Source organism: Fringilla coelebs (genome assembly GCF_963513975.1).
Source record: "Fringilla coelebs genome assembly, chromosome: 9".
NCBI classification, from domain to species: domain Eukaryota; kingdom Metazoa; phylum Chordata; class Aves; order Passeriformes; family Fringillidae; genus Fringilla; species Fringilla coelebs.
This window is the reverse complement of record NC_140067.1, coordinates 22,458,940-22,470,986: the sequence shown is the minus strand read 5'-3', so window position 1 is coordinate 22,470,986 and position 12,047 is coordinate 22,458,940. Positions and strand designations below refer to the sequence as shown.

Genomic DNA, 12,047 nt, shown 5'->3' with positions numbered 1-12,047 from the left:
AATGTGTGTAAATACTTATTAACCCTGCAGACTACAATGGGCTCTTTCAAGGTTTAATATTACAGTTCACTATAGAAATAAAAATAGGTTTTAAAATATTCTGTGTACCTACACAATGCAGAAAAGGCTCTTTAGTACCCATGAAGTAGGTAAAGAGTAATTTTAAAGATTTTTGTTTACACTACAGCCATTGCTTAGACCTCATCTCATTTTAAGGGAGCCTTGAGAGAGCTGATTTAGGCAGGAACTGAATCTCTCCTTCAAACAAAAAACTGCATATCTAATCACTAAATTTATCCTTTGCTCTCCACAAAAAACTGCCCTTCTTCCAAATTATTTTGTTTAGGTTAGAGCAGATATATGAAATTATTTTTTCTTCAAATTTTAGAAAGTTTTGGAGAGTTAAAAAAAATTTAAAACCTTGTACATGGGAATAGATATTTCTGTTTTCTTTTAAAAGTAAGTCTTAATGTTATTGCTACTTATAAAGTATCATGGATATGTCCTTGACCAATGTAAATAATATACACAGTTCTGACTGAAGCTTTGGTGGCTGCTACTTAAGCCTGAAAGTTTCACATGTATAACACTCTCAAACTGACTGGGAAAACCAAACCCATCAGTCACCAGTCAGTCACCCTAATTTCCCAAATCAAAGAACAGAATAGAAACTGTTTCAAGCAGGAATTTGAAAACCAGATGTTAAGGTGGTGGTACAAGCTGATAGAGAGACTGGGGAGACAGTAACACAGGCTGGGCATTCTCCTTCAGCTAATTGCTATCCCCAAATCTAAGCTTCAAGGACGATTTTCTTCACTTCCATGCCCATTCCAGGATCCACAAGTCCACAGCTCAGGTTCCCTGTGTGGAAAGCTCCTCTGTTCCAACCAAGCTGTCTGACTTGAGCTCTGCCTCCCAATTCAGGAAAACAAAAAAAAAAAAAGGGACAGGAAAAAAACTGCAGAAGATATGAAAACGGACGCTGCAGAAGATATGAAAATGGACAATGCCACCACCAAGTAAGAAAATTGCCACAAATAAAAAGCAGTTAGCTTATTAATGGGGTTATGTTTTCATAACAACAGAAGCATTAAAAGAAACCACAACTACTGAGTAAAGAGTCTCACTGGGAATATTTCAGTTGCAACAGAAGCCTGTCTAGAAGCTCTGTCTCAGGGCCCTGACCATCACATCTGGCCAAGGGTCTATGGGAGCACAGAGCAGCCCCCTCAGCATTCCAGGTTTCCTCTCAGACAGGCGCACTTCTGCACACCCATGGAAACCAAACAAGCCCTGTGTGAAATCAATAGTTACACTCCTCAGAGCACACACTGCAGCCTGTCCTCTCACACACTTGTCTCTCACACACACATTCACTACTACACAAACATGTGCTGTAATACAGTGAGACACAGGATGCAAAGAACTCAGTTGTGTGTAACTGCTGCTACATTTTTGAGTTTGTAATCCTCCCTGCAAACTGACTGCAGTGCCTGAATGGTACAGGAAATGCTACAGTTTATCTTTACCCATACAGCTTGAAATACTTTCTTCATTATTTACTTTTCATTCTCAACTATATACTCTGAAGGCAAAATTTTTGTGTAAGATATCTTGTAATTGCCTTTCAAAAGATCTGCAAATCCAATAATTTCAAGGCATTTTTTTGCACTTCTCTTGATCATAGCTGTGTTTCTGAACAGACTTTTACCACAAATATCAACACAAACAGCATCAGCCAGGAACAGGAGTGTGACAGTGATGTCATTCCTGCTATCATTACTCACTCACCCTAAAACATTAGGAGTTAAATAACCTGCAGAGTAATTCCCATATTCGAGTGACATTCTGCTGCTAAGGAGAAATTCTCTACAGCAGCAGCACAACTGATTATCCTCCAAAATCCAACACTTCCCAGTGACTGGGTGAGCACCATGGGGAAATTCATACAATACACATCACTGTCTCCATGCTGGTCCTACAGGCAGTTCCCAAAAGAGTATCTAAAAGAGACTTGTGTGCTTCACATTCAGCAGGAGAAATGCATCCTGAAAGGGAGAAGACTGAGGAATGAAAAGAGAAGTACTTAAGGTGCAGAGAAATGGCAGAGGCTCAAAGCACAGATAAAAATGAGGGGTCAAGCAGCGACATAGCACAACTTCAGACTGAACCCAAAATGGCTCCAAAAAGAACGAGAGAAGTTGCATCCTCACCAGTCATCACCCAGTTACATAACTGATGAATGTGGAGATTGGGGTATAGACTCTGCAAAATTACACCTGAGCTCTGGCTTGAGAGGGAAAATACAAAAGACTGCTGGAGAAAGAAAAGTGAAGCAAACCATGCAGGATTTGCACAGAGGATTCAAGCAACAAGAGAGAACAAAATGCTTTTGTCTGAAGCATTAATATTACTTTAGCAAACATTGAAAGGAAATTAAAATCTCTGTCCTACAATGTTAAATCCTCCTAGACCATACAAAAAGAAACAAACGGAGTAGAAAAGAAAAGGGTCTTTCTTTGTAAATACATACATGCAAACTGTTAGAATATTATATATCTGTGCCATTATTAAATAGAAAATAATTTATTCACAAGAAGAGACATAGGTACTTGGAGCCAATGTCCAAGAACTTCCATGATTTAATTAATTTTTTAATCCCTTTAAAATAAAATGTAAGCCATAACTAGAAGTAACAACTTACGTGCTCATTTACAATAAAAAAATATATATAGTCATGGTCAAAGAATTTTTTTACACCATTGTGCCTCTTTTGGCTAGACTTTCAGTTTCAATTTAATGGGAGTTTCCTCTAGATTTTTAATTACCATTCACAGTATGTACTTTTGATAATTAGTGTGAGTAGCATATAGTTATTTATAACATCTGCATAAAGTATGCTCGGTGAGATGATGCAAGCAGCATCAAACAGTGAGAACTAAATCTGGATCTCTATGATCATTGCAGGATAGTGCATAAAAGAAAATCCAATAGATAATCTAATTCCTTTTCTTTTTCAATTCCTTAAGTAATTAATAGAGGTGACTTGAAAGAAAATGGGTGACAGTGCTACTGTCACGACTGGTGCTTTAACTTTCCTTTCTCCATAATTTGAAGAACATAGATTTCCTACTTTATTAGTTTTATTTAGCTAGACAAGAGAATTAACACTCCAAGTTCTAACCCTGCTGTGTAGTAGAAACCCAGAAGCAATCTACAGAACAGTCACATTTTTTGTTTTAAGTATCTTGGTATCTTTTAAGTATCAGAATCAGTGGAAGCTACTGCTTTTGCACTACTAAGTTCTAGCTCTTAACATACTCAGACAATGCTTGAAGTATTTGATATACCTAAATATACATATACTACATGTTGAGAAGCTATGCTCTCTGCAGTCCAATATGCTCAATAAATGAAATAGATATTTTCTATTTCAGCTCAAAATGCTTCTGCCCAGAAATTGTCATTGAAAATGCCTGTAAAATACTTGGGAGCATTAGGTGTACCATCTATCATGATCCTATACACAAGAGGAAAACTATATATACATATATATATTCATCAGAGAAGGGAAAGCACATTTATGGCTAGACAAACACTAAAATAATTGTAACATCTCAAACCTCCCGTGGAAAAAAGTCCCATAAAAAGGAACTTCAGCAGTGTTTTTCTCAATCCTTTTCTTTATCACTCCAAATGTCAAAATAAAAATCATTAAACTGAGAAAGCAGAAGACAACTAGTTATGTTTAAAAAAATTGGTAAGGTGTGTCTACACGATAGAAGACACTCGAGCCGAATATAAAATGGCAAACACATCATGCAGCCAGTAAGATGTTCACAGAAACAACTTGCCAGCGACAGTCCCCACTTTCCTGAATGAGCTTCCAGCATATCTGTCCTTTGCTCCACAACAGATCTGCCCCTCCTCATCCATGCTGTTCCACTCCCATGATCCCACGCTGCCTTTGGTTCTCCCTGAAATCCCTCTGAACTCGGCACCAGCTCCGCAGACAGCTGCGAGCGCGGCGCCCGTTCGGGGCGCTGCCTGAGCAGGCTGCAGGCCAGACCGAGCAGCCTCCTTCCTCCCAGCAGAACCCCAGCTTCCAGGAACCTCCACTCCTGGCCAGCTGACAAGTTTTATGAAATTTTGCACTTTTGAGAACACTGCTTTACAGTCAAGCATGAGGCCAACAGTCAAAAAGCATCTCTGGGGAGAGGGCACAGGGGGGTTTCACAAACCAACAGCAAACTTCCTTTCACTTTTTCTTTTTTGTTCTCTTTTTCTTTGTTTTTTACCCCTACATATAATCAGTTAAAATACATACTTAGCTATGCTAGAAATTCAAGTATTCCCACAGTTTATTAAGTTCATTCTCTTCATACCAGCAGCTAAGTGCCTTCTGAATGGTTCAAGAGAAATAGTTACAGTAAGACAACTTATTTGAAAATAATTACTCACTGCCACTGATTATCTTCTTGCCACTGGATGGCAGCAACAGAACCTCACCTTTTTCTGTTATCCTCAAATTTTATTTCCATTATTCATCTTCATTACCAATTTTAAACAGAATTCTGTACATTTCTTAAACACATAAAAGACTTTAATGCTTTAGAGCCAACCACTGACAACCATATTACTTAAGTCATTAAAACAGCTTAAAGGACAGTGAGCTTAACCAGTTCAAAACCCAAACAAGTTAATTAAATTCAGCTATAAAAGACTAAATAAGCCTAGTTTACTTCAGGGAAGTTGTGTTTATAAAGATCTTTATTTTGCCAGTGTGTTTTGCTGCAAAAACACTCTTCTTTCCTCTCTCCACACACCAGCTTTTCCTCTACTGACAGCAGCTTCTTGCATCTGATAGATGCTTCTCACATCTCCAACTCACCATCTACAACTGATGCTCATGCTGTTCTGACCTGGCTCAGCCTGCACATTACCTGGGTGTATCTTTCACTAATTATGCAAATCAAGCTTTTAATTCAATCTTTGCCAATTCGGACAATACAGGTTTTCCAAACTGAGTGAGTTCAATCTATTAAATAAATTTCCATTAATCATTTTGACAAGAAAGACCAAATAAATATTTTCATTAATAAAACATTTTATATAAACAATTTAAATGACTGGCAGCATTATATGAAACCCAAACTATAACTGATACCAGAAAGGTAAGGACTAATTAATTATAAATTATGGTCTGGATTCTTCTCTGAGAAAAATCAATTGCATATTCAGCTACTTGCATGTAAATAAAGTCTTAATTTCTTTGAATTCAAACAACACACTTTCTGTACTGCTCAGCGAGTTTTTATATCCTGGTGCACCGTAACATTTTTAACGAAGCTGCTTAAAGGAAACTGTGTTATATCCTTTTACTAACACAGATGGTGCTCACAATTACAGTGTACAAAACTGGGAACTGGAATGTAGCTCTACCTGGACAGAGATATTCCTAAAATTCTGTAATGATTACATTTTGCTGTGATAGTTTCCTACTAGTGACTTCATACTTACTTGAACAAAGGGTATGTTTTCTCATCTGCAGGTGCAAGCTTAGGGAATGCATTACATTTGCCTTTTCTTTAAATCCTTGCTTGTAATTATGCTAAAAATAATTTTCTATGAAATATTTTTAAATAAATGATAACTGTAGCACATACCTTTCAACGTCAAAAGGAAAGCAGAACTTTGGAACACTGTTCAGCACTTCCTGAAAATACAAGCAAAAGAAATTAAGTTAGGGGTTTTTTGAAAAGGCTTTTGAAAGGTTTGCTTTTAAAAAAAAAATGGTCAAAAATACTCATAACAAATAATAAGTTAAAGGAATATATGATTAGAAAAAATACAGCACACGTTCCTGGACTGAAATAATTGATTATTAAAAAGGAATTAGGTTTGTGCTTTGGCAGATTGCAAAGACAATGCCATAGAAGCCCCAGGAGGGAAAGGCCTGGCCTGAAGGGTATTAACACCCTTCACATCCCCGCTGGGATTCCCTTCAACAAGGCCATATGGATTTTACAAGAAGCACCACACCATATGGGTAAGCCACGTCTGCTGCTACTTGTACCACAGACTAGCCACAGGGACTTCTGACAGATCCTGGCTCAAAAATACAAATGTTGTTTCAATTAAAATGCAGGCAGAGAAAAGGGAATGAAGTTGGCAGCAGAATGAATTACAGAGAGGTATAACAACTCTATACATGTTCCATAGTCAAATGCTGAAAGTGATGGAAATCGCCTACTGGTCCAAAGCAGAAATTTATATGATTAACCCTTTGGGTCTCACAAGCAAGCTTTGCTATCAATAAAGGAAAGGAGTGGGGGGGGAGCAAAATCCACCTGATCTACATTCATACCACAGTATGAAAGGAGAATGTCTCTCTTTCGTGTAGAATTTTATTTAAGAAGCTGTTTAGTGGCAAATAAAATGTGTTAATTAAAATATAAAAATGCTCTCAAACTAGTCAACGTTTTTCTTTAAAAAAAAAAAAAGTGAATTACCAGATCATTTAGCAGCAAATATTAAACAACGACTTTACAAGATCCTAGAAAATAGGTTTTATTTCCTTGCTCCCAACTGGGAAAACAAACCCGCTGTGAAATGCTTCAGCAAGAAGAGACAGTTGACATCCATGCAGCTGGTCAAAGCTGCAGAATTCCTTTTTTGTAGCAGCCCAACAGACCTGTATTTCTGTATAGAAGAGCTGGCCTGCAAGCTTTGTTTTCAGAAAAGAGCACATTGATTACAAATTTCCAGGGCTGCACATGAGGGTTTAAGAAGCTGATTTAAGGTGTTAGCAGCCGGAACACCCTGTTTACTGCAAGTTGGACAGTCAACTCCCATTAGGGGAAATCATATATTTAAATTCCCACACATTACAATGACTACTTCAAACACTCACCAGGCTGAGTGGATAATGTAAAATATAAAGAGCCTACACAAGTTAATCAGCAAGAGAGGAACAGCTCAGGAAAAAGACACCTGTGACTACAACATGCATATGTTAGCTGCAATATTTTAAGGGTATATGATATGCCTCAGTAAATCTCCATGTGATACTAAATCAGGAAGTCAATGTTCATAGAATTTCCAAGTCAGGAAAGAGATTTCAAGAAATCTTTACAACTTTTACTTGGCTAGCACAGTGCATGAAAGCCACAGATGTGTTTTGGGAAAGGTTATGAACTCCATTAAAAACAAAAGCAGTACACAGAATACTCTTCAAAAGGAACTGCTCAAGCACCATCCTACCTGATCTGAGTGCCCACTGCAGAAGAGTGAGAAGCAAAACAGGGCAGGTAAGCGTTTGATTTCTGCAGTCAGGAACAAGCACACACAATGCTAGCAGTAACAATAAAAACTAACAAAAAAGAGCAAGCAGAACAGGCTAATCAAAGCTTCTAACTCAGAAATTTCCTAAACATTTACAAATAGTCTCACTTCAGGCTCATAAAGCTTGTTTTTCCTGTACCAATGAAATAGTATTTTATTCTTTCTCTAAATCTGCACCTATTCTCACACTCTAGGAAGTAATTTTTCTCCTCACTAACAAGGATTTTAATTGCTGCCTGGTGAGCTTAGCACTGACTCAGAATTGGGTATGGAAATGTATTCATTTATGTTCCCCATTGTATCCTCTCAGAATAAATTATCACGAGAGGAAAAGAAAACAAAAACAAAAAAACCGAAGGTATTAGCTCAATATTTTGACTGAACAACCTGAAAATTACGGGTGTGTTTTGCAGCGCTGCCCGGGCCGAGCGACAGGCCAGGGCTCCCCCGGCGCCGGCCGGCCCTCCCCAGGCAGCCACGCGCGCTCAACTTCTGCGGAGCAGCCTCCGCTCGCTTCCCAACTGGCAGGAGCATCCCTCGGGGGACAAGTCTTTAAACCTCCGCACTCTTTAAAATTCAACCAGCCAGCAGGTCTATAGACTGGTGTATAAACAGTATACACACACACACACACACAAAAAAAAAATCCTCTCTCAGCTTATGTCAGTGACAAAGCCGCTCAGCAGTTGACTGCTTCTCCCCTGACAGCGTAAGCCGGGTTTACACAGATCAATAGATAGAAGTCCTACCGAGCTTCCAGGGCTCCGTTTTCTCCCTTAATTACAGGTGCTAGTCAGAATTTTCAAATGGAAGAAAAGATGCCCCAAGATGCTTCCAGATGAATTTAAAATGGAAATGATATTATACAGACATTCACACTTGTTTACATATTTGTGTACAATTACAACTGGTACTCGCGGCAATCTATTGGATAAAACTGGAGCTCCGTCTCCTAACGGGTCATCATTTTCAAGGCTTCCTAACCAGCCAGGACTTCCTCCTGAGTCAATATTTACACTCTCAGAAAAAGAATAACGTTATTTGTTGTCTTTTACATTCACAACCTGATAAAATAACATATTTTTTTCTGAAGGCAAAAGGTTGTTCAGGTCTTCAAAAAGCAAAATAGTTCGATTCACATGTCCCAGGATTATTTCATCCTCTGGCTCTCACACTATTAGTGCTTTCAGAAATGGTCCTTGTGTCATAAACAAGGTGCATACAGGGGGAAGATAATAATGATGAAAAAGAAAAAAAATTAAAACCCACCCAATTAAAGGTATCTATTTGCTTTTAAACACTGACTAAACATCTACAGGTGCATACAAAGTTGTGTTTAACTGCTAAGTTAAAGGATAATGATCCCATTCCTCATGCAAACTCCAGGAGAAAAAAGAAAATCATAAAAATAATATCATGTGACCTGTGACATGCTGCTTCTCTTGAAAAAAGCTTAAAGACAGAAATGGTATTTACAAAAATATTTCTCTTATACCTACAGCACAGCAGCAGAACCCTGCACTTTCACAGGCTCATGGGGCAGTGGTTTATTAATTCACTCTCATCAGATGCACTGTCCAACTCCAGCCTGGCCTGGTCATGCTGGGTCTACAATGGGAGGATATTACAGAAGCCTGAAAGGCAAGAATTATTTAGTGCTCCTTGCTCTTTTTGGTACCCACTCAGCTAATTCTGTGTATCACAGTGGTAGAAAATGTAAACAGTGAAGAAAATGTAAACAGTGGTAGAAAATGCTTCTGAATTCATACATGCCAGCTTTGTGGGAAGAAAGGTCCTGATAACTTCATAGTCTGGAAAGAAACATGGTCAGTAATTAACTGACCAGTTAAGGCAGTTTCGCCTTCGGATATATCAGATTTTCCTCTAGGTCTAAAGACAAATTATGAAGAATTCCCTGAAACTGTTTTACATAAAAATTAATAACTAATAGCAATTACTAATTGGCTTGCTATTCATATCCACAGGGCAGTCCCACAGAAGCCCTGTGCACATCTCAGCATTTCATTTGCAGCGTGACACCACAGGATGGGTGTAACACAACTTTGTGACGTGGGAGTCTCAGTGCCATGTGATGGCAAAACACAGAGCCCTAGATGTGCCCTCTGAGCTCCACCTGCTGCAACACTTCTATTCGCAGAAGATAGATAAGAAAATTTGTGCAATCACAGCTCCCTAAAAATACACCTGATCTTTCCAGCTAACAATTTTCAGACTAACTTGCAGATAGTGCTGTGGTTTTTGACAGTTCTTTCTGTGTCAATACAGCTGCCACGTAACACTTGATACATCCCTGACAAACATGCAAAGAGGAAGGAGATTCTGGACCACGTAGCAGAAGTTGTCACTAATGGATTCAAGCAAGACTAAATTCCACTAAACTGAGCTACGTGTATGTTTCTACAACCACAGATTGTTTTGACCCACAGAACAAATTCCACTCCACTGCTGAGAACAATTTTTGATCCTCATTTAGTTGGCTAACATGTAAATCACAACTGGAAAGGTCCTACAGCCTAATGACTGACATTCAGAGGAATCAGGTTGCTCATAACACTTAAGCACAGAGCCCTTTAGAATACTTGCTCTCTAAAAGGTGCTTGCATCATTCAAAAGCTTATTCAGAGAAAAATCCGTTGTGTAAAATTATTAAGAAGCTAAATACCTCCAAAGAAGGATGAGATTGCTTACAGAATTTCAGCTAGATTTAATTTTTTTTGTTCCTGGTTCCTACTTCCTCCATCTGGCCACCATTCAGTTACATGCCTCAGGAGAAGATGCCAGACAGGCAGCTGAAGATTTTTAGTAGCTTCGTCTGGTAACTTTGTGCTCTACACAGCACAAGGGCACAGACAGATGAGGCAGCAGGACAGGAAGACTTTAGACAACAAGGTAATGGGATGAGCTTGAAATCTTAGAGAAGCAAAATCACAGCAACAAGTAACTCTTGTAGAGGTGGCAGTGAAAGCCCAGAGGTCAGCTGTACCTGTGACTGAACTTGGAGGTGGTTGTTGCAGCATCACTTAGAACCAACAGCATGTTAAATACACACAAAAAGGAATGAAAAAACCCTAAGGACTGGAAGAGTGAAGGACCAGGATGTGGTGCACTTCAGCTGGAGATATGCTACAGAATGTTCTTGCCCTGTAGAGCGGACTAAGGCTGCTGTCCCAGGCAGCACACTTATCACTGCTCTCACAGCAGCTTTCAAAGGCACTTCACAAGAAGAAAAGCTAATCTTGCATGATTAATCTCACTGTCCTACAAGACTGAGGCACAAGACTTTCTAAACTACCACAGAGCAAGCTTTAAAATTCAGAGATTTTACTGAATTATAAATTCTTGGAGTCTCTATTTGCCTATTTGTTCCTGAATCTCATATAACCAGACAAAAATAAAGCCAATTTCAGACAGTTGTGTCCAGCATAGCATACAGGGAATCAATTAAAATAACAAGTTCAGTACAAATAGCAGAATAAAACCAACATGAGGCTCAGCATAGGTTAATTTTCCTGCTTAAAGAAAAAACTCTTCAAATTTCCTGGAACTCATAATAAAAACTTAAAAATTGACAATGCTCTTCTTTCCCCTTCTTCTAAGGGGAAAGAAAGTTCCCCTTAGAATAAGTTTAGATTCAAATGTTACTATCTACCTCTACTATTGGCAAGGCAAACAAAAACAAGATAAATACTACTTCACCACACATCTCTAGCATGCATGTAATATTAGTATTCCACATAGCAAAAAATAGTTTTCCCACAGTTCCCTGGCTCATGTCAGGGAGATCATCATTCCCTAGGCAGTATCAGAGAGTTGGGAAAAACAGGAAATATGTCTTTCCATCTCCACTCTTGAGATTACTATGTGAGCAGTATTTAACTTTTAAGGTGGTAGAGTATTTACTACCTTTAAGAAAATTAATTACATTTTGCAGGAGAAAAAGAAAAAAAAAAAGGAAAAAAAAGGGCACCACTGTATGGCACAACTTTCTTTCACTGTGCAGTTGGGGAAAAGTGGCTTTTTATTAATAAATACTTTCCATGTCTCTAACAGTATCTGGGAACTCAACAGAGAAGTTCTCTTAACTAGAATCACAGGAGACATCCCTTTCTAAATCCAAATATGTACGTCTCTGAAGGTCAGGTAAAAATCCCCAAGTCATCCAGCACAGCTAAGGGGGCAGCAATATTTGTTTCACTCAAGACCTTTTCAGATTTCCCTCTGCTTGTAACAGCAGTTAAGATGCAACTCTGGCAGCAGTGCTGAGAACCTCCTGCACATCCTGTTCAGATGCTGTTTCACCACTTGTGAAAAAATAATTACTGTCAAAGAAATCAAAAATTGAAAAATTGGTTCATAATTATTTGTTTTACCGGTTGTTTTTTCATTCCACCTTTGAATACTCTGACAGCAAGGGACAGAACTGAGCATATTTGCAATAAACCCAACTCCTCCTATTCAATATATTGCTTTAAAGTGAAGATTGCAGTCTCAGAAATGTCTGCAAAACAGTATCAAAGACTATCATAAGTAGGGTGTAGATGACACTCTGGTCAAAAGGCTCCCATTTGCAAGATTTTCTTCTCAGCCACCAAGAAAGGCTATTTATAACAGGAGAATAAACTATAAAAGAACACCACAGATAATTACTATCTGCATTAGCATGAAAATGAAATACACTGAAA

At 38.5% G+C, this 12,047-nt stretch overlaps 1 protein-coding gene across 1 annotated transcript in view; it reads right to left on the bottom strand.

Moving 5' to 3' along the window:
* DENND1B (DENN domain containing 1B) overlaps positions 1-12,047 on the bottom strand; it is a 149,273-nt gene that overhangs the window by 90,041 nt on the left and 47,185 nt on the right. Inside the window, exon 4 of the mRNA XM_084211590.1 lies at positions 5,667-5,716. Within this exon, the coding sequence (XP_084067716.1) occupies positions 5,667-5,716 (50 nt within the window). The remainder of the gene's footprint in view (positions 1-5,666; positions 5,717-12,047) is intronic.